This window comes from Bombus flavifrons, chromosome 13, assembly GCF_040668555.2.
Source record: "Bombus flavifrons isolate JBK064 chromosome 13, iyBomFlav1_principal, whole genome shotgun sequence".
In the NCBI taxonomy this organism is placed as follows: domain Eukaryota; kingdom Metazoa; phylum Arthropoda; class Insecta; order Hymenoptera; family Apidae; genus Bombus; species Bombus flavifrons.
Genome location: NC_138454.1, coordinates 5,740,630 through 5,764,729, shown reverse-complemented (window position 1 = coordinate 5,764,729; position 24,100 = coordinate 5,740,630). Strand labels below are relative to the sequence as shown.

The 24,100-nt window shown below is 42.2% G+C and overlaps 2 protein-coding genes across 4 annotated transcripts in view; one reads left to right on the top strand and one right to left on the bottom strand.

The window, feature by feature from the left end:
• LOC138186426 (mediator of RNA polymerase II transcription subunit 20) overlaps positions 1 to 24,100 on the bottom strand; it is a 142,138-nt gene that overhangs the window by 98,085 nt on the left and 19,953 nt on the right. Inside the window, exon 1 of one of the 2 annotated variants that reach the window (XM_069126313.1) lies at positions 10,909 to 11,032. The exons of the other annotated variant lie outside the window; for it this stretch is intronic. Within the exon in view, the coding sequence (XP_068982414.1) occupies positions 10,909 to 11,017 (109 nt within the window). The 5' untranslated portion in view covers positions 11,018 to 11,032. Of the gene's footprint in view, positions 1 to 10,908; positions 11,033 to 24,100 lie in introns of those variants that run through there. 2 annotated transcript variants of the gene reach the window in all.
• Positions 1 to 24,100, top strand: part of LOC138186425 (facilitated trehalose transporter Tret1) — a 108,601-nt gene that overhangs the window by 69,451 nt on the left and 15,050 nt on the right. The window lies entirely within an intron of this gene.

Here is a 24,100-nt window from a genome sequence, read left to right as displayed (position 1 = left end):
TAAATCGTTTGGTATTTTCTCCATCAAAATGGATAGCTTTGATAATTTAGGTTTGAAGGTGTTGGCCGTGTTTCCATCTACGCTGCAAGTATGAGAAATTTGTAACGTTGGAAATTTGACATTAAGATTTTAATAATTGACAAATGAGGAATTGCAGGTGTATGTAGGTAGAAGAATCTTTCGTTTATCGGTAAATGACGCTCGGTGTTAGGCTCGTGAAGAAGAGATTACGCGATAATAGTGGTTGCAATAGAGTCGGTGGAGACGATCAGGAAGAGGAGAGATCGCTTTCCGCACGTGCGTACGGCGAGGAGTGACGCGCGCTGCGACGAGTATCTTCATCTATTTCAGTGGATTGCCTTGTCGGAAGTATCACTCGACGACCGCTTCCTATTGTGATAGAACCGTGTCCGTGGATTCGTATCGCTTGATCCTCGCATCGTTACGTTACGTGGTGTGAAACGTTGCCTGGAGATGGACGCTGGCGGAAACGGTGAATAAATCGGAGAAATAGTAGTCGTTAACGAACGAGGGTAGCAAAGTTGCGAAACAATTCCATTTGGTAAATTGTTGCGGTGAGTTTGTTTCAATTTTCCGCGTGGAATTTGACTTGAAATATTCTTAACGAATCTAGGACATACTTTTAGGATTCGATTAACACGTTGACTGCCACGCGTGTTTTCAAAGAAATCTCCGTCAGACCACGCGTACAGCAGTACCAAGCGTCCTCTGCTCCCATCGATATTTTAGTAATGCGAATCGCTCAAGCGGTGGTCTCAAGAATGATCTTCGTTTCATTTGTTCGCAACATTAAAACCACTAGCTGTTGTTGAATATAACGAAGGAAAGTATGGTATAGATTATTCCGACCAAATGGTTTCTTATGCCACCACAATTAGAAAAGGAATCAAATGGTACAGAAAACTTGGCGTTCAATTCTTTCTGGGAATTTCTGTTGTAAACGCTTTGACGGTTTACAAAATTGCAACAAGAAAAAATATAAATATTAGAATATTTCGACAATTATTAGTTGCAAAATTATTAGGGTTGTCTGAAAATACAAAAAATCCTTGTCTTCGACGGAGTCAGCATAATATCTCCGTTCGGAAAAATGATTCCAGAAGAAGCATTAGACGCGCGTGCAAACTATGTTACGCAAATGGACCGAACAAAGGCACAAAAGAATTTGAAGAAAACAACAACTTATTGTCCAAATTGTGCCGACCAACCTCAGCTATGTATAGAATGCTTTAAAGTTTTACATTCTAAATAATTTTTTTAGTAAACCATTTTCGTGTTTTTATTTTATAACAATTCAACTATTATTACAATTAATTATTAATTAACAATTTATTATTATGGAATATCTTTTCAAATACCTACGACGATCCTTCGCAAGTAGTGAAATAAGCGACACCCTAATATGGGTTACGTGGCCTGACCAGAAACTGCTGACACCGGAATACGGGTGTCGTGGCGGTCAACGTGTTAATACGTGGATCAACGTTTAAAGCGTCAGAGTCTTGTTTAATTTACGAGAAATTAAAAAAAGAAAAAAAAAAAAAAAAAGAAATACTATCGATGAAAGACAATTGGCTAAAACTGCCTACGGGGAAATAGAATTCGCTTGGTTAATCAGTGGCGACAGCGCGCGCCAGTGAAATTTGCATAACAGTGGAACAATCGATGCTGAAGTGGCGGTGAATTCGTTCGAAGGCCAAAACCGTAGAAAGGACAGAGTGGTATAGAAGCGAGAGGCAAACAGGTAATCCGTGGAAGAATGCGCTCGTATTGTGGCCTAATATTTTCGTTGTTCCTCCTCCCTTTGCAGATTTCATTGTCTCTAATTATTACGACAGAAGGATGTTTGCAAACTGGTCGCCTCCTCGTAATTTGCCTCTTGTCCGAAACGAAGCACGTGCCAAGCTTTTCTAGGAAGCGTCCTCCTCGTTCTGCCTCTTTTTTTTCCAAACCTTTTTCGCTCCTCTCTCTCTCTCTTTTTTTTGGCCACTGCTATTACTGGGACAAAGCTACGAAATTTCTGCATATTCATCGCGTCGATGACGCTCGCGCGCCCACCCTCTTCTCCGGGTCCCTTTTATTCGAAATCGAGGGGCAGAGAGATCTGGAACCGGTCGAACCCTTGAACGGTCCATGCATCGTGTACAAGATCGTATACAAGATGAGGCTACACAAGGCCAATATAACGTTTATCAAGAAAACATCGTGGACAAATAAATTCCACCCCCCGGAGATTTGGTCGGCGTTTGAATTTCAATGGACGGCGACAGGTCGATTGGAAAACGCGGCCTCCAGGAAGGATCTCACGAGGCTGTTGAACGTGTCCAATTGAAACGCGACGCGTTTGCCGATCGAAACAGAGGAAATGATCGTTTCGTAAGGCTTTTATCTAACCAGGAGACACGACTGCACCGCGACAGCTGTCAAAACTGTCAGGAGAAGTCAGGGTAGGTTGGCCGGGGCGAGAGGCGCGGCAATGCGCTCCAATAAAATCCGATCAATCAAACACTTCGTCCAATTTATTCGGGCAAATTGTACCCCCGCGCGGCGTTGCCAGCGGCGGCAGTGACGATTTTTCCATTTAATCGACCTTTAATTCTCGATACACGGCCCATTGTATCGTCGGGCAGAATAAGGGGCGGCAACCCAGAAGCGTGCTAGCACTCGAATCGATCCGAGTCGACAGGGAGAAACGAGACGCGGACAGGGGAAGAGGCGTGTAGAGCGTAGAGAGAGGATCGTTTTCTCCTCGATCTTTGTCTTTGGATCTTTTTGTCTTTCTGGAGTAGGATCTCGACGAAGGCGCGACAGCTGTCATCGGCCGAGGGAGAAGAAGAAGCGGCGGAGTATCGATGGAAAAATTTTCTCGGACGACAAGCCAGACGAGGAGAAGAGGATCCACGCGCAATTTGCCAATTTTATGCACACTTCGCGAATAATGATCGAAAGTAGAACACGTGACCGCGGCACGGCATTGTTCCACGCCTGACAATGGAATCGGATGTTTTGTTGGGGATAATAGAGCGCGTGGCCCACACGCTAATGAAAGGGTTGCACCTTTGAATACATCGAACGCGTATATACGAGACGTATCTAGGGTTCAGCGGTGCTCACACGTGTCTAGGATACGTGCAACTGTATCGTTTTACAGGAAAATAAGATCCTGCCTGTGTTACTCGTACTTTCTATAACACGGACGCGTAGCTCGTCGAGATAGATTTTCGCTCCGGTTTGAGGAACACTGGCAACTGCACGTGATTGAAAGATCATAGCTATTCACCGTGGAAACTGTTAAATAGACGGTAGTTTCGTTATCTTTAACGTTTTCCTCTTTGATTCGTTTCTCTTCCTATAGTTGCTACTTTCTATTTCTATTATGGCCCAGGGACAAGGCGGTGAGTCATCGGTAGTAAAATCTTTGCTAATATTTTCTCATCTTTATCTCCAGTGACTAGAATAGCACAAGCGAGTAATAGCAAAGGATATTTCCAGCAATTTTTCACGCGCTGTCACCCCGAAAGGAAACAGTTGTAATTGCCTGGCAAGCAAATTGCATTCAGACGGCGAGGAAGGGTTCTGGTACGGCAGGGGTCCGCGAGACAAGTTCGACAGACGATATGAGCACCCTCGCTTATAACCGCATAGTTGGCTACTAAAACCGAGTCGAGCGGAGGCCAATGTCAGAGTTCGAACGGCGCACTTTAAAACTCGGCTAGAACAATAGGGGCTGCGCGTCCAGGTCTCGAGTAAAAGTGCCACTGCCATTTGCAAGTTCCCGATTGTACGAGCATGGTGTATGTATGTGGCGTGGCGTTCCTATGCGCGCGATAGCTCGGCCCTGCACAATGCTGAATAGAAGAAACCAAAAGTACGATTACCATTCAAACGAGGACACGGAAAACGTTATTCTCAGCAGTTATCTGTCGGCGCGACGATGGCCCGATGACGCTCGGAACCGACGTTCCATCGATTTTTCCAACTTCCACGCTGCTACTGGATTTTTTCGAAATGAAAAACACGACGCTTTTTTCTCGAAGATATTAGGTCGGTGGAACGTGGTTTCCTTTTTCAAATAAAAATTTCATTGCGCTTTCTTTCGAGCAGTGTGTATTTCATCGAAGAGATTTCTACGCGATTCGTTCATTTTCAAGAATTGGAAAGAATTGTTAGAATAGAATTCGGAATTTTCAAAAGACAACGCAGTTGTCACAACTTGTTTCGATAGTTCACGCGTTGAAAATTGTTTAGACGGGACAGAAGATATTTCTGAGATTTCTCAAATGTTTAATTTGTATTTCCAACGAGTCACTTTTTTAAACGTAAGTTCGCGTATTCTGATTATTCGTCGTAACAACCGCTCGTGAGATTCCATATTCACGATTTAAATGAATGAGAAAGTTTATTTTCCTGATAGATCGTGATGGAACGATCGTCAAGGTTACTTTTTGGAAATTCGATGGACGGTCATCGATGAGAAACGGCTGCAAACAATTCTCCGCTCGTAAAAGCCGATTATTTATTCAAGTCGACGACCACTCGACGTTCCACATTTAGTGTATCCCGTCTGCGCAGCTAGTGAATGACTTCCGTTGCTGTGTGAACGCCATTTCACTTTAATCTGCGTGACACCCGACATCGGCGCATCGGTTTCCATCTCTCCACGCCCAAGAACACGTCCGTCTACTCCAAAATTACATGTCACGCATATTTGCATAACAAATCTCTCGAATTTGATTTACGAACGTAATATCTGCTGTTGCATAATTCCTCTTCTCTGGCGCGTCATAAAAACACGATAGATACTTTCACTTAGCCAAAAATGGGCTCTGCACGAGTCAATATGAAGAGAATATGATTCATTAGCTCCTTCATGTACATATATCACTTCTCTTATTGGCGAATAGATCGTACAGTCCATTGCAGTTTAATTTTACATAAATGGCAGTTTAGCAACGGTACAAGCGCTTTTCAAGTTCACACACTTCGTAAATATTTACCAGCGCCAACAGAAAATTAGCTATTGGCAATCGGCCGGCATTTCTTATGCTACTCTATGTTCCCCTGTGAACGTTTTCTCTAGAAATTTCACAAAACGTCTACGGCGATGACTTACGACAAACATTGAGAAAAACCACAGTATTTACGAGATGAGTGAACACAAAGCGATAAACTTTTGTCAATTATGTTTTTTATTTGGAACTAAAGAGACGACGCGTGGGCTTTAACAAACTTCTAATCAACTTACACCAATGAATCAATGCAAGAATGTAGAATAAATAACTGGAACACCCACGTACAAGCGTCGTCGACCGATTCAAACACGTACGAATCACATATTCATTACCACTCTTTGAGCCATCTAAAAACGTTCTGCCATCGCGTCGCTCCATATTTATAAAGCTGACAAATTGCGTATTGTGGTCCGGTCTAATGAAAATTTAACGAACTCGCGCGGGAACACCAGAGACAAAGAAGAAGAAGAGGAAGAAGAAGAAGAAGAAGCGAAAGAGGAAGAGGACGTGTCTGCGAGCGATGCTCGCGGAACTCGGGTCTAATTTCGTGTGTAAATATCCAAGACACGCGAGGCGGAAGCGCTTGTGCCTGGTGGGCGTTCTCTAACAAATTTTAGGATGATCGACGAGACTCGTGAAAAACTGCGAACGACTCGATCGTCTCCGAAAGGAAAGCCGCTGTTTGCCACCGAGATTTCCGTGTTTCTTTGGGAAACACGAGGAAACCATCTTGGCTACGGAAGCCGCAAATATTTGCCCGCCGCGTGGAAAACGTACGGACACCGCCTTGCAGGATTTTTCCATGTCGAACTGCCCGAAACGATCGGTGAATCGATCGTTGGCATATTGCGATATTTCTTGCTTTCTCGTGAAATTTTTGATAATACAGCGGAATATTTAACAGGCACTGTGATTTGCAGTATTTCTTCTTTCGAAATTTTAGGATAAGACACGACGATAGTGGAAGCTTTTTATCTTTTTACGATGTGGAATTGGAAGTTGGAATTGGACAATATTTCCGTGAAATTTTTGCTAACACACCGGAGTAACATTTTATCTCGATCGTTATTTTCAGTATTTTTCTCTCTCACGGAATTTGCGGTTAGGAAATATCGAACGTAATACTACTAGAAGCTTCTGGCTATTTTTTTTTTTTTTTTTTTAATAAGATACAGTTCGTTGAAATTGAAAAAATTTTCTGGCTCTCTGCGAAATTTTTGGCAGAATGGTCTATTTTCGAAAGTTGTAATAGAAATTCTTTTACTATGCTTCTATTAAATGGAGTTGCAGGTGGAACATTCTATTATGTTTCACGCATTGTCTGCTGCTTTCTCTCTTCGAAACGTAAACTTGGGACACATAGAACGTAGTAAACGAGTTTCTTTACTACTTTTCTATGAAGTGGATTTAGATGATATACAGTGATAGGCAAGTATCTTATTTCGTTTTATATATTCGCGTATTTCGCAAACTACGCATTAATGAGGCATCAAACGTGAAAACAGCGGCTCCCTATTGCTGTTCTATCAGGCGAGATGAGAAAGTTGAGACACTACGAATCAGCCATTTTACAGCTAACCATATCCACAAGCCAATCGTGTTTTTGCACATGTTTTGAACATTAAGTATATTCTCACCTGTTGTCATTCGATAATTGAGTTGTTATTGCTTATCAACTTTTGCACGAGTGAACGAGCAAAATACGCCACCTGAAATCATTATCTGTCCATTACGCGTTCAAGTACGATATTTTATTTCCTTCATTATTTCTATTTTTCAAACAAAGCGTCTAAGAGAAGTCGATGACGAAACTAAAAGCTTCGATTTAATCTTACACGCAGGAATATTCCATTTCTACCGATTTGTTGCAAAGACTGGCGTTTCGGTAAAGTAGCTGTTCGACGTATTTTTGCTGACAAAGTGCCTCGGCGAGGGGAACGCGATCGCGTTTCCGCGCTGAAGCTGTGGAAAAATCCGCGGATTTTTAATACCTTTAACAGGATCCCGGGGATCCATTGCCCCTTGCGCACAGGTGCACACATCAAATTAACGTTAAATGGGTTAAACCGCGCTTTTAGATAAGTCGCGATCTAATTTGGAGCAACTCGACATTCCGTCGCTTTCGTATCTGTGATGTGCTGCTGAGATGCTACTGTGATTTATTTTTAAACGAGTTCGCCTATAGGCGCCCAACGCACCACCGAATTGTTTGTCACAATTCCAGTCCGACTGTTCTCGTTCAAAGCGATTAACGTTGTCCCTCGACTTATCGCTTATGTTCGCTGAAACTGGGAATTTTCATAAATGGAAGGAGAATTTAGGAGAGAAAAGATGGGACAGAATTGTGTCGCTATTCGAAGAATGCGTGCTCTGATTCAGATACTCTCTTAACCGCTCGAAGCTCACCACTCTGATATATAGGAACGCAGTTCGTCTTTGATTTAGTCAATCGTTTTATCCATTGATCTTTCTGCATTCAAGCTAACATCAGCTATATACGTATTTTACACGAAAAACGAACTGTTTGAAAATCCAGCCGATAATTTCCATCGTAGTGAATTATTTGATTCTTGAAATATTCAATTAATTATTAAAATTAATAAATTTTCCGCCTGTAAGTATTAGGTCGTCCGAAAAGTTTCTTTCGTTTTATAAGGAAACAATGGATGCACATTCTCCGTTTTATATTATTTTATCGAATTACGTATGATCCATTTTGTTCTATCAAAATAAGAATCACAACGTTCGACAGATTAGATTTCATGTTTGTATAAAGATGCATCGTTGTAAAAGACGTACCTATAAAACAAAGACACGTTTCGGACAACCTAATAGTAGTTCGTGTATCGTACGCACACATTTATCGCTAATGGTATTTATCACTAAAGGTAAATTTAATCATTCTCTGTGGTAAATGGAACAAAAATTTACGAGACAAGCAATTGGATACTAATGTATACACAAATCGCGATTAAAAATACAAGATAGAATTCGACAGAAAGCGGCACATCTTCTTACGAACTCATCGACGATAGACACACAATGGTACGACATTTACGCAACGAGCAGAGACACGCAACGTTCAATGTCGAAATGTTGGTCGGATTCGTAGAAGCTTACATTTATACACAAAACGGGTCACCTAATTCAATCGAAACCGATATCACTTCGCTCGCACCTGGAACATCCAAGATATTCCATCGAAACACGCAAACTGGCACGTGTTTGATTCTCGTGAAAGAAAAAAATTTCACGACCGATTCAAAAGCATCCGCGGCCAAGCCTCTGTAAACGTTCGTTCTAATTTCGCTGGAAACACCGGGAAGCGTTCGAATTCCAGGTTGGGTCGTAATCGAAGAGGCGTCACAGTCGTCGATTTCGAGCGATCCGACCGCGAGATATCCGTCCAATTTCGCGGACCAGCGACGTAATTCGAACTAGAGAGAACGAATGGCTTGGCTGTACGTTCGTTTGGACAGCGAGCGTCACGAGAGACGTCGAAATGGAACACCGATCCGGACGTGGGTGCGAAAGGTCGACGCGCCGCACGAAGAACGTGCCGAATCCGTACGTACACGACGACGTCGACGACCACCGGTATAACCCTAGAAATGCAGCTGGAGAAAGAGGAACGAAAGGGCGTCGCGACGGCCACGACGACGACGCAGAGCCGCGTGTCCCTGGCTGACAGAGAAATTACATCGCTACGCGGTGTTACGTGCGCTGTAAGCGATACTCGCGTGGTGTGTCGCGCCGGTAGAATGCGAAACAAGCGTGGAACCGTGCAGCGATCGTCTAACGGGCCCTGTGAAACGAGAAACACTCGTCGATTCAACGATCGACGACTCGAGCTCACGTAGCGCAATTAAACTGTTAACTGGGAACAGACGTATTAACTCGTCGCTTTCGTGCAACTTTTGTACGTTTTAACGAACCGTTTTGGTTTTGTGGCGAAAATAAATTAGAAGAATGGAAGGATCGATTATTGGCACGCTGATTGGTGGAGAGTTTCGGGATGGTTTGTTGGACCGAAGATTTTTAGTCAAAGCAATTAACATCGTTCGATCGTTCGATGGATTTCATCGAAACGATTTGACTGTTTCGACAGTGGCGTGGTATAATTGGAGGATGTAGGGTTCTAACGAGTCTGAACTCGAAGGCAGGAAACGTTTTTCTTTCTTTGACCCTTTGCTGGAAAAAATGAACGACGCGAGAGCCGAAGCTAGAAAGGTTCGACGACCAAGTTCGCGTAAACTGTTTTGTCTGACCACGTACGGAAACAAGCAGTTTCTACAGAGAAGCAAAGGCAGTTTCTTACTTCGGAACCAACGAAGACAACTGCCCATTAATTTCTCTCGTGTCAAAGTTAAAACTTCACGACAAGTAAGTTAAAGCCACTTCAACATCGCTAACAAATTAATCATCGAGCAACGCAAGTCGTTCTGAACGCAGGCTCTTTAAAAGGACAAGTAAACGTTCTTTCAACGAATTCAGCGACTTGAACGAGACTGACACGACAGGATCGTAATATCAAGCTGACAATTAGCACGGCAAACTTGATACCCTTGGGCGTGCCGCGAGCCTCCAGTTCGAGGATAACTTCAAACGCAAAAAGTATGTTAAAAACAACGAAGGTTCGAACGAAGTCGGCTGTCTCGCGCGGATAATTAATTAACCGATCGGTGTTGCTATCAGCACGCGACTCGTTTTTCTACGCGAGCGACCGAGTGCAGCAGCAGAGTCCTCGATGTATCAACGGGACAAACGGCAAAGCACTCGCTTTACGAGCTTTTTCTCTCTTTCGTGGTGGTTCACGCGGTCGGACCAGCGATTACTTATCGGCAGAAGAGACACCGGGTACCCAAAGCGACGTCCACGACGGTAGACCGGGCCGTTTATTCATGGATCACGAGCCACGTGGACGGATAATTCGTCGCTACGGTCAGCTCGAGACTCGGACGTGTGACTTGTTCGCTGCTCTCGTGTCTTGCCTTGAAACCAGTCTCGTGTGCATGCCAAGCGGATTCAGTTAAATATTGCACGCGAACCCGTCGCGAGTCCGTTAAACGTACGTGTTGATGAATTCTCTGTCGTGGAAACGTTTCCAGTATACGACTGTCGATGCTTTGCATCGTTATGCCTGCTTCACCGTGACCAGAATTGTTTCCCAACGTTTCTTAATTACTCATGTGAGTAATTTAGTAAGACGTCGACTGATCGATCAATGATTCGCCAGACGAATACGTGAGTTTGTGTATACGTGTAATATATTGGTATATATACAGGTATACACATATACGTACATGTATACGTACTACAGGAAAGTGTCGATGTGTTGGTCGACCTCCTGAAGAAGCTAACTACGATGCTTATAATTCCTTCTGGTCACGGCTTATACCCGGAAGCCTTGAATAGTCTTTCGTCACTGTGAATCCATATATGAATTTCGAAAAATTGTTTACCACGCGCTGTGCACGCCCACCTATGCATCCAGTGTTGTTTTTATTTTGCCTTGCGTTTAGAGATAGAAGACAAAGGCAGGTTGTATTCCGTATTCGACGAACGTGCAATTTATCGAATTTACCTTAAGAAGATTATTGATTTTTTAAACAGGAAGACTAAAATTTCTTATTTTCTGAACGTTCGTAGTATATTAACGATATGAATAATGAAGTTAGCAAAATGTACTTTCAAGTGCGGTCGACATACATCTTACATTTATATGAAAAGCGAATGCAATGCTTTGTGCATTGAACGTGTTAACAACGTAGAGTCAATCCATTAAATTCATAAATTCTCTCTGCTACTAAATTCCTCTAATACTGCTCTCATGCTACTCTCATAATTGTTCTCGTTTATCCACGCTGATGCTTACAAATAGCTGCGAGCAGATCACAAGTAGACAATAGTATACAGCTAGGCAAGAACACAGTCGCAAGCAGACCGTTTGATGTATCGTTTCCTGGCCAGTGTTCGCTGCTCATTGCTCACGAAAGTGTCCAAGTGTCCACACTGCCAACGACCACGATCTGTTAGCGGATTACCCGCACCAGTGTGAACATACCATTATGTCTATTCGTAGCAGAAGATTATACTTAGTCGATATCGTAGTAACGATACCATCTTGCCGTTTAATTGCAGCCTAAGCTGCGTGCTCGCTGGTCTTGCAACGATCCAAACGTTCCAGACGGGTGAAATTGATGGCGGGAAATTATGGAAATACGATACGCGATAATCAAAGAGTCAAACACGATCGAGAATGAAAAAGAAGAAGAGGAAGAGACTGTTAGACACTCGTGAGGCAGTCTCGCGAAACTCGTAATAATAGAGCGCGAAATCGTAGTGGCGCGCGACGGTAACAGCGCGAGTACAAGTTTCAGCTGTCTACAGACGACTAGTAGAAGAGTAACACGGCACGTGGCACCCGCAACGTAAGCTATTCTTGGCTCGGATTTCTGCGGTGCAGCTTCTTTTTGGTAGAGGAACAAAAGGCTGGCTGCCGGTGACCACGCGGACCAAGTGCAACCAAGTTCTATATCGTCACTAGGAAAACGATCTTTCTAGCAGCGTACGAAGCTTATTTACTTTTTAGTCAGAGCAGCGAGAGTAACTTCTAGCGAAAACATTTGTAACTTTGAAAGTAAGTCTTCATCGATGCTTTTACGTATCAGCTTTCCTCTTCGCGATGGTGTCCATGTGGAATCAATTCTCTCATCGCGTGTTTCGCGTGTTTATTCACACCCTGTACACACTTCACGAGAAGGGAATTTGCCAACGACACCATGTTACAGATTTTACGAAATATTTTTCTTATCACGAAAATGTACAGTGTATTTGATAAAGCGCTAAATTTTTCTCCAATTGCATCACTAATTTCTCGAACAATTTAATACGAATATACAAGTAACTGATGTGAAAATGATGTCGGGGTAGCGAGGATACCGACGATAGTTGGAAAAAATATTAGTAATTTGTTAAAATTAAATTGAAAAGTGAAACTTGTTCGGCAAAGATCTTCTCGCAGTATATTTTCGTATAAATCGATGAATGATCCGTGAGTCTTGATGGTGTTTGCCTAAGAGTACACCGAAATATACCGAAATAGAAGCGATGAAAAGGGTAGAGTTACAGAAGATGATTTATACCCCGTACTCGGTTCGAAGCATAGGAATACTGGACACGTAGCTTGTATTATTCATAGACGATCGTCTGGTCGCGACTGTTCAAGGCCAAAGGTTGAAATTAACCGTATGGCAGCGAGATCGAGGGATTATGCGTACCAGCGATTGTATCACGTCTGAGGCGAGAGAGGTGCACCAAACAGTGAGATTGTATTCTGGAGCTTGTCGCGCACGCAAAAGGTGTGTCGAGAATAATCCAAGGCAGAAATTGGCTGCGGCCGTTAAATTGCGCGGTCGCGCGAAATGACCAACATTTTAGCGGTCGTTTCTCTTCTTGGATCGATTACCCTAGCAAATGTTCGGTCGCTTGATAAACGACCGTGACTAAAACTGTTCTTAAACGACACCTACAACCCTGTGTACGAGAATTACGACGGTTCAGTCCCGTTCAAAACCTGACGATTAACCCACATTGTCACGAAGATTATTAGTCGAGTAGAATTTTGCATTTATATATCGATAAGTATTGAATCTTAATAAAACATTATATCGATAAAGACATAAATGTACGACGAAAGGAATTTGAAATTATGGACGATGATAAATTAAGATCTTATTATTGTGGAATTTTTACGATCTCGTATCGTTAGAAACGTTGAAATTTTCTAAAATTAATCGGAGTAGTAACAGTGGTCAGTGTTAAAAATCTGACACGCGTAAAGCGGATAAGAATACGAATGATACGAATCTCGTGAGATTTTTATATTTTCCCTATACTCCAAAATTACGAACTAGTCAATGATTCTTCCGATAATATTTGCCAATGACTCGTGCGATAATTTCGTAATAATTTTTCAACCAACAAGTATTTGAGTATATGAAAGAAATAATAAAAAGGATAGTTCGGAAAATATGGAAAGAAGTTAAAGTGATTAGGAGATCAAACAGCGACGGGACCGTTTTTTTTTTTTTTCAAGCGCAGCTCGCTTCTTTTGAATGTCGTATGGGTTCTGAAACGTCCAGGAAAAATACGAAGGGGCGCTACAACAACAGAGGCCGTAAGATGCAGACTGAAAGAGCCTAAGGTAAGGCTCGTAACCCTGGATCGTGACTTCGATCGAGTTCTGGTCATTACCCTTCGAGTTCCAGTCGAAATGCATCGCGCCACTCAGGGATTACCGGGTACATGTACCTCTTGGTATATCGAATCATTCTTAGTGCGTGGATTCATAATTCTACGAGAATTTATTACCACCCCGTAGACCGAGATATATCCTCCTTTTAACTTTGAAACGTTTCTTCTCTTTCCATTCTACTCTTCGTCCACCTCTCTCGATTGCCTTTCTCGGCCGAGGGCGGAAGTTGGAGCAAAATCGGTGCACGGAGGTGGTGGGAGCTAATTGTTCCTCGAAGACGTGTTCGAGTGGCGAATAAAAGTTTATCGCGGCCAATTAAGCTCTGGCTGCGATGGATGAGCCATTCTAGCAACGATACCATCGCGCGCAAATTCCCGAACGGGTTTCATAGAATTGAAACGAAACTTTTATCTTCCATTCAATTTTTACTAGCTTTTAATCCTGTGATCGTAGAAATTTTTAATTAAACAAAACTATTGGGCTGGCAACTATGTGATTGCGGCTTTTGTCATTAGGTAATAACGACAAAATCCGCAACCACTTAGTTGCCAACCCAATATTCTGTAGTTAATTTTTGCTATGAAAAGTACTTAATTGATATATAAAACTATTCTGCAATTCTTTGGCGTGTACAAGGATTACGAAACGAAGAAATCGATGATAAATGATACTAGAAACGCAGAGATAAATGACGTACAAGAATGATTTCGTTTAAAGAGAAATGGAACTAAAAAATGATTAGTTGTTTATCTTTGTTTCTGCTTCCGACGAAAAGTTTATCCTCAAAGTGGAAGAATTTTTATCTCCACCGTTTAATGCACTGTTTTTCAGTGAAATTTGCTTACACGACCGGAAATAGCTTATTCCCTGTCCGCTGCTTGTTTTCCCACTTGCCGCCACGACGACGACGACGACGACGACGACGACGGACGTCTCGCGAAAGAACGCGATAAAAGGACCCTTCTTAGGAGGTAAAAAAAAAGAACCATAAGGAAAAAAATAGGGTGGCTGGAAGGCGGTGAAATATGACAGACAAATTGGTTGGTTGCTTTAGACGGCCACAGTTGGATACAGATATTCATAGCCACTTGACCCGAATGCTCGGGCAAAAGCAGCGAAGCGGGGGAGGGAGAAGCCTAATAAAACATAAAATACGGGGTGTAAGCTGCATTTCATTACTGCGAGCTGACTGCACGGGGGTGCATTTTCTCCCGGTTCGAATTGATACGTCTTCCTTCGCGCACATCGTTCCTCTCTATTGACCATTTCCTTTTTCCCTTTCCCGGCCAGTAGATCGATCGTGATCGCGTTGCAACTCGAAACACGACCAGAGAGATATCCCGGGGAAAATTCGTCTGGACGATTTATCGCGGGAAAATTCATCGTGACCGTTCTTTACTTTCGCGTTATTTCTTTTTTCCTCTTTTTTTTCCACGGATGAAAAGTGGAACGGTTAAAATAAGGATGCATTTTATAGCGAGCACACAGTTTCTTTCAACCACATTGGAGTACACCGTATCCTCTGCTCGGTTTTGTTTCACTTCACTTTAGCTATTATTTCTTCCTAAAATATCGTAGCTTTTTGTTATTTAATTTTTCACGCGAAGAAATTACTACGGTGTAGGGTCGAGGAGATTGTGTATAAAATTGTGTAGCTTCATAGCTGATACTGAAACTATCCTTTTACGTATTTTGTCTTTGCATTTAGTTAAAACATACAGCTACTTTCGGTGAAATTAATGTTTCCATCGAAGCGTGATTATCATCGTCGCGCCATTTTCATTGTGATCACCTAACCGTGGTATATTTATCATAGCATACAGGTTCGGTAATCCCAGCGTCAAACAAGAACATCGAAATCCCATCAAATTTATAAGAGAGACAATGTCTGTTTTATAAAAACCTGTTAGTTACGAGTAACGAATCGGCCGAAATTTTCTACACTTCGTTACACGGTTGCAAAACCACGGCCTGATATCGGCGTCTCTTTTTACCCGACTTGCGAGACGAAGAACGGCACCGGTGCAGATTCCACGAGAAAAACTTGAGAAACGATCGCGAGGTAGCGACCTGCGGAGGTTTCGGCTCGATCGATTGGCCACGGGGGCGAATTTCAACGTTGCGGAGGAAATGTACGACGTTGTTTCCTCTTCGTCGAGGAAAGAACGATCGTTAGTAACCGTGAAAGGGGAAGGTAGGAGTGGAAACTGGCGCGCGAGCACGGACGAAACTTTCGAATAAATCAGCGGCGATCACGGCCGGGTTTAATCGAACGTACAACCGAAAAGGAAAGAGAGAGAGGGGCCGCGCAGGTAATTAATTGGTACGAGTTTAAAGGCGAGCTACGATTAAGTAAACGCGATATTATCTTGTCGCGAAGAATTATAGCACCGCAACGGCTGATAATATGCGCGGTATTTAATTAACGTGGCGATAACTTGGCCACTTCGATACGTTTCGTGCCAGTTCGACCGTGAATATTAATTTTCTCAATTTTTTCCGTCTTCTACCCTTTAGTCTGCCCTCGCATCGTCCGAATAAGGGTTGCCAGGATGTGCAACGTGGCCGGTGGAACGTAGAAAAATTCGGTGGCGTTCTTTCGAAAGAAATTAAACGAGCGTCCTTGGTCGGGAGGACACTCTTTCTCTTTCTCGAAACGCGGCTGTAATTTCATAAAGAGCTTCGGCAAACGATCCGGCGTTCCCTTGACTCGCGTTTTCGTGGAAGACGCAAAGGCCGCTCTCGTTAATGAAATCCGTTCCCCGTCCCGTGTTCCGTCTCTTCGTCGAGCCATCGCTCGACTCCACGTTGTGATGCAAGAAACACGTCTAACGTAGAAAGATGGGAATTGGAAATTAGAAAATTGTGGTCCAGCAAAATAGATATATATAAATAATAAATATACCAATTTATCGTATTATCGCGCCTCTTCTTTACGGAGAAGCAAGAACGAAGTTTGTTCGAGGAAGAAAGAAGACCGGCTAACTTTAGCTGTTTTATATGGAAAGTCAGGGACAAGAGAATGCACGCGTGCACACGGCAGTGGCTGACAAGAGAGAGACGTAGTAGGTTCTCTTGAACGTGAACCGACGACGTGCTCTTAGGAGCCGGACAGTGAGCGATGAGAATGGAGCTTTGGAGAAACGAAAGGCTGTCTCGCGTGCACGCAGACTTGAAAGAATATAAGCGAGGCAAAGCAAACGTTATCAAAGACACTAATTCAAAATCACTCACGTATGCAGCAAACCGCGGACCGTGGCTACGCGTGGTTTTTCCGACCTGATTGAGCTACTGACAAGCACGAGCGAACAAGGCGCGAACGTGCGAGCTTAGAGAACAGGTGCGAAGGCAAAGTGAATGAGAACGAGTCACGGCGCAAACGGTGAAAAAACAGTGTCCGTGTTTTTCAACGGCGTTTCAGAAGTGGCCTGACACCCAGCATCGCGCTTCCTGCTTCACAGTTCGATCGAATATTCAAGCCTGGTACTTTAACTAACAAGAGAACGACCGCTTCCGTAAAGCGGCCAGCGCTTCGTATGCAGAACTCGCGTTTTGCATACGACTAGCCTAGGGATGGGTGGCTTCGGCAAACCTAACGATCGATTCTTCCATGTGAACACATGGGATGGACTCGCGATTCATTTACGCCAAGTGGTCGCGATGAGAGAGAAATTCGTGACGGAATCAACGCCAGGATTGCACGACTATGTTTCTGTCTGCGAAACGTCTTTCTTGCATCGTGTACACGCTTGTTCAAAAGTGTTAGTCTCGTATTCCATCGATCAAGTCGGATCGAAAGTTTTCTACTCGCATGAAAATTGGAAAAAATGATTGATGAATTATCCAGCGATAGATAAAGCATTCAACTATATGTGCAACTTTATATAACGAAGAGAGTACACGCTACTAAATATATTAACGATTTTATTCAAAGACGCAGCCACTTTGACATTCACAATCCACACCAAATACCCAAGTTTTATTAAAAATGAAAGGTAGAACTTTTCAGCGGTAGTTTCACACGGAATCTATGAAAGTAAGTGGAAAAAGGAAATGAGGATACACAAGTCACTTGTAATGAATTTCAAAGAAATTTATAATGGAAAAAATCGAGACATCGCTAGCGATCGTAGAATTTTCGTATGATTTTTCTAATTCAGTTGAAATTTGGAAGAAGCTTTACGAACGTCGATAGACAATTTGTTATTCTATGAGCGATATTGACCAACTCCAAAACTGGGAAACAGAGGAAATTTGCAAGTATCATTTTTCAAAATTTATCTCGAGATCTATATGGCTCTGTAGTAGCTTTATGGGGCTTTATAGGCCGTTTCAAAGGGTTGGATATAAATACTAAACTGACGGAAGTGTTCGAAAATTAAACATTAAACAGAGTACCTGGGTAACGAAACTGAGAAATATGTACAAGAGACAGCGAGTCAGTTATTTTGCCTCCTGACAGACTTGGTATATTAATCGAACGCTTCTGTCCTTATTGAGCACTGATTCATGGCGACAAACCAATTTACACGCTACAATTATAAGAAATTACACGGTGACTGGTACCGGACACCGCCTACGATCCAGAGAACGGATTATTTCGTTGGTCGAGACTCGATATAATTAATGGCGCCTCGAATCGTTGTCGATCGCTCGATGCATTCGCGTTAACGCTCGTTATTGAGCAACCCGTTCGTAGCAACGATAGACGTACACAGCAATAGAGATAGATAGATGGATGGATAATTGGTGCGTGGATTTTCGAGCCGTGTCGAAATCGAAAATGAGAAAGCCAGCAGGGAATTATCGAGTTAACGAGTGACACTTTATTGTCGAGATATTTTAACGTAGTCAAAAGTGGCGTTAGATGCTAATATATCGCGAGGGTTACATTGACGATTATAAATGAGTATTTGAAGTAGTGGCGGTGTATTCAATAAGGCAAAATCTATGTCAAAGAGGAAAAAGTCCGCGTAAGGCTGGCAGAAGTACCGCGAGAGCATCGTAATTGAGCAATGCAACGGTCTGAACGAACAAATTGGTTGTTCGATTTCCTAACTCGCATGAAGTATCGTTATTATGCTCGATAATTTGATGCGTTTCATCCCATCGGTATTGGTGCATCCTGAATCGTTTCGATCACAGGTTTAATAACGTTTATAATTTACCCATACAGCAATTCGCACAGAATCTATGAAAGTAAGTGGAGAAAGGAAATGAGAACGAATATTGGCATACACCTTTACGAGTCACGTGTAATGAATTTCAAAGAAATTTATGATGAAAAAGATCGAGACATCGTTAACGCTCGTTACGAATAATAGAATATTCGTATGATTTTTATTATATAATTGAGTTGAAATTTGGAAGAAGCGTCACGAAAACGTTGATAGACAATTTGTTATTGCACGAATAACTGTACTCCGAAAGCTTTTGAAATCTACAACCGACAATTTTCATCATCTGAAATAATGAAATTAATCAACCATTGGAAAAATAAATTCAATTACGTTTCAATTGTCTTGACTATATATTCGATGCTTTTTAGAAGCTACATTTTTATCAAATTTTATTCGAAAGAAATTAAATGAATTCCAGAGACAGAATTGTGGATAGCAATTTGCTTTTCCAGGGAAAATGTTATGATTTCTTAGCAGATACGTAACTTCCTGTGCCTGTAGAGCACGAAAACGATTATGTTTATCAGAAATATCGGTAATTAGGTTGCGTTTCCCCTTGTATAGGGGCCGATGCAACGATTCGAAGACAACACGAGGCCCAACCCCTGGTTGGCTCGCGGCAGTCGTTCTCCAAGGCATCTCTTATTAAATCTCGACATGAAATTATTATTAAGCGTGCACTATCGTGGCGTCGACGATCCTTCCAGGCACATGCTTCGCCTTTATTCGGGGCTAACGTCTAGGGAAAATATTATCCAACTCAGTGCTCTGTATGCACGCGCGCCGTGCCCTGGAATACTCCCTCGAATTCAGATTCATCTATTCAGATTAATCCCCCTGCTCCCTCCGCGGATATAAATTCCAAGCCTGCCCTTTTCATTTTCCGCAATCTTCCCCGATACGATTAACGTTACGTAAACTTTCCCCTCCTTGATGCATTTTTTTATCACGTTGCAGGCGTTACGTTCTCGTCCTTTATCTTCCGATAGGTAACGATTTTCCGTATCCACGTTCGACACTGATGTATGTGCACGAAGAGAAAAATACGACGGGTAGAGTTTTGTCGATTGTTTTATTTCCGTGTTGGTTAGCGATTAGAAGGATATACCATAATATAACATGGTTAGAGAAAGGAACAATCCATTTGGTTCGGAGATATATGTAATCCTTTTAGAAATATATATGTATTTATTTTTCGTCCTCACAGTCCGAAAAAAGAACTTGGCTTAGCTGAATATTTCTGACTCCCACTCATTCCCATGCAACTCTTAGAGCATCCATCACCTCCAAACATCCACACCCATTCACATTCCCATCCCAAACGTACAAGTCCTCTCATATATCTAATAATACAGGTTATATATATGTGTGTAATTCTATACATCAGGTTGTCCCAAAAGTTTCGGTCGTTTCACAAGGAAATAGCACGCCATCTTTTGTTCTATATTATTGGTTTGACAACTAAATGATTTTATCATTACCACTTAATAATAAAATCCGCAATCACTTAGTTGCCAACTCAGTATTTTATTTTCTTTAGAAAACGAGAGAAATTTTTGCGACAACCTAATATATATGTATATCTCTTTTTAACAACAATTAGATGATAAATCCATGACACTCGGCACTATCAAACTATTACATAATTGTCATATTAAAATATTGTGTAAATAATTTATCAACTGTATCTAAGAGAGCCACATTTTCGGAGCTAAGGGTTGTATTCGATTATGTCGTATTAAAATGCTGCCATTTAATCATAAAGTAACATTAAAATCAGAATATCAACAAAGCCGTACCAATCGCCTCTTTTTCCTCTCATATCCATGTACTTTCGGCTTTGTACAAAAATCCAGAGAAGAGCACAAGCTCGCGTTTGTATGGAAAATAAATTCACAGCATACCTGCATGCCTTTGTCACAAAAAAACATAATTTATTTCATCGTGCCGGATAAAAATTCGCAGCTCGTCAACAGAATCACGAAGCTTTTCATTTAACATTCCTTGTGCAAGAAACCCTTGGTGAGGAGGGAGCGAGGCTTCGTTCGATTAGACAGCGAAATCGTTTTCAACAGGATCGCTCGGAACTTGCCAGGCGTTTCGAAGATATTGATTTCAGCCGCGATTCGGAGCCACGGTGCTCCACAAACCTGGAGGCGAACGTTCGAGGGATAAATCCCTCGGGAGAGCGCGGCAGAAAACGTGAGAAATCGCAAGTGAGGGTAGCCGACGAGCTTATCCGCTATCTTGTCGGTTATTGAAAATCGGGTTGCTCGTCTCCGCTAGTCCAACCGGCAACCGGGGACAAAGTGTCGTCGAATCGGACTGCAGATAGCGGGACAATATGCGAGCATCAAGCAAGAGTGCGGAAAAAGAGGGGAAAAAATGGAAAGGGAGATTACTCGCGAGGGAATAATCAAGTAACAGCGTTAGCCCACCAATTTTCATGGATTTTAATGCAACGCAGGAAATTTTGTTACACAGTGGAATCCCACTTATCTGGATAACTTCATTTTTCCCAACGAAATTTTAGTCGTTGATTGAACGAATTCTTGTTGATTGCACGTGCATTTAGTAGACGAACAAATTTCTATCTAGGCGTTGATCTTTTACTCGCGTTCGTAAAAACCTGAATATGCATAAATATTCACGGTCTAATTAGTATTCGCTAATTACTATGTGCATAATATAGTACTACAATATAAGTAATGATCTAATCTACTTCCTCTTACCATTCTAACGAGAAAATTAGTCAAACAACAGGCTTTTTCCTACAAAAAATTGCTAAAAGCAATGGAACAACGAGACGAACGAAATCAATGCATTGTGACTGTTATATGGCGAACCAACGCGTTAAGATGAATATTCCACTAATCATCCGAGTCAGAATACATTAGAAACCATCAACTATCAATTTGCTCGCATAATAGAATATCTAAAAGGTGACACCTGTAGGTGTTTACGATTCTCGTGGGTTCAGGTTCGAGTACGTTCGTCGTGGTTTCTTCGTAACGATTTTCGTTCGTGGATTTCGGAATCGGGAGTGAAGGAGGCCTGAATCGTCAGACCATCGGAAAGTATTCAACTTGGGAGGAAGGCGGGCATGAGTGGGTGGTAGAGAGTACGGGCGAGTGATTTAAACCGTCCATTGTGCGCAGGACTAAGGAATATCCGTAGTTCTAGCGGTATCTCAATTATAAGAGGTATCTAGCCTCGTCTTGAACGTTCGCCTATAATTATCCGACCTCGTCGAGTATCTCGGGGGAAGTCGAAGAACTTGAACCTATCGCAATAAACAACGGTTATAAAAAGACGGCGCGGCGCGGCGCGTTCCTCTCGCGACGCGAGAGACGCGAGATAGCTGGAAAGGGAATATCGCAGACGTACTACTCCCGTCGGCGTGCGAGTACACGCCTCCTAAATTTCCTTATCAGAGCCCACGCGTTTAAAGGAGGGAACGATACACGAGTTGGAGAACCATTCTAACATAAATCATACGAAGATCGATAGAAGCGAAACAACCGTATTCATGTGCAGTGGCGAACAAAAGTATCGTTACAGATCAGCTGTTCTGTTTCAATCGGGATAAGGACCATGATTTTTCTTATGGAATTTTTTAGGTGAAACACAACTTCCGAGTTTAAAATTCACATACGTCGAGAACAAAGGTTGGAAATAGTTATGATATCCTTTTCGAGACACTTTGTTATTAAATAAATAAGAAAGGGATGAGGAACATGATTTTTCTTATGGAATTTTTTAGGTGAAACACAACTTCCGAGTTTAAAATTCACATACGTCGAGAACAAAGGTTGGAAATAGTTATGATATCCTTTTCGAGACACTTTGTTATTAAATAAATAAGAAAGGGATGAGGAACATGATTTTTCTTATGGAATTTTTAGGTGAAACACAACTTTTGCGACACTTTGTTATTAAATACATAAACATAAATAACTAATAAATAAATAAATAATAAAATAAGGAAGAGATGAGGAACACGATTCTTCTTATGGAATTTTTAGGAGAAACACAACTTTCGAGTTTAAAATTCACATACGTCGAGAACAAAGGTTGGAAATAGTTATATCCATTTTGAGACACTTTGTTATTAAATAAATAAAAAAGGGATGAGGAACATGATTTTCCTTATGGAATTTTTTAGGTGAAACACAACTTTTGCGACACTTTGTTATTAAATACATAAACATAAATAACTAATAAATAAATAAATAATAAAATAAGGAAGGGATGAGGAACACGATTCTTTTTATAGAATTTTTAGGTGAAACACAACTTTTGAGTTTAAAATTCACATACGTCGAGAACAAAGGTTGGAAATAGTTATATCCATTTCGAGACACTTTGTTATTAAATAAATAAGGAAGGTAAATAAGCAAGGAAGAAGTTTCTCAGCGTTGTGTCCATTTTATAGTTTTCATTATTTATCTTTATCGTTTGTTTCGTACGGTTGCTTCGCGATAACGAATGACGAATATTGTACTTCAGAAAAATCTAGATAAAGAATCGTACGACTTACAGATACGCGCGTTAGCTTACAAGAAAATCTGGTTTGTCAGGACGCTTTTACCAATCGCTGTATGTACAGCCTACAGCGAAAAACAGAATTCTAAAGTATTATGTATACAATTTTACGGTAGCTTGCCGAGTATGCGGGTACTCGCTTACAACGGCTACAAAATTTTGTCGATCGACGAAACCAGTTGGCAGTAAATCACGAAAGGCGTGAATGGAACGGACAGGTCGGACAACCGTTACCATCGTTCATTCGATATCTAAGAAGGCCAAAGAATCGCAGCAGGGGTCTTACCATTCTCGTCCAATATCGTGTAAAACACACGCGTCCCCGATGTCACGGATTTGAACGTAGCTCGCAGAGCAACCGGTGGACACGCGTAGTCGCGAAACGAGACCAGTCCCGACTACGATTTGCTGGTCAGGTGGATGTAAATAAACAGGCCGGCAGGCGTGCAACAATCCGCATTCGAGCGGCCAAGAGTGGACACCGCCAGAGGATTTAGACGTAACATGGTCCTCGGCCGACTAACTTGACGGCCTGCCAGACGCAAAAAAGATTCTGCACGTTTTCCGTGGCCAGGAACACCGCGTAGGCGATACAATTGGACGTAGAACCCGAGGACAATTATCTGTCCGGCTCCCCTAGACAATGGTAGCCACGGAAAGCCTTATCGTGGGCTGGTTGCGTTACTCGCAACACGTTCAACGTTCCCCTTTGTAGTTTCTGGAAGCTCGTAAAGTTCAAGTCGCCGTTTTTCTCGTCGAATGCCATTCGATTACTAAGGTTATTCGCATAGGCTCGCCAACTAAACGGAAATTTACGAGCGACTTCAGAACGACGGATCTCGCTTGACAATAGAATATCGTGTCAATATTTGTGTACAAATAGCGCAAACAATGTACAGCCGGACGATACGTGGACGCGTTCTTTGGAAGAGGGCAGAAGATAACATAGAGCTGGACTAATGGTATTCAGGGAAACGTGTGAGTAATCTGGCTGTCGAGTAAGATCTGTAGTTGGTCGAAAGTGGAAAATCAAATTCTCGCGATAAGAGTGCGTCCGTTTGAGGAAGACTCGAGTGGATACACAG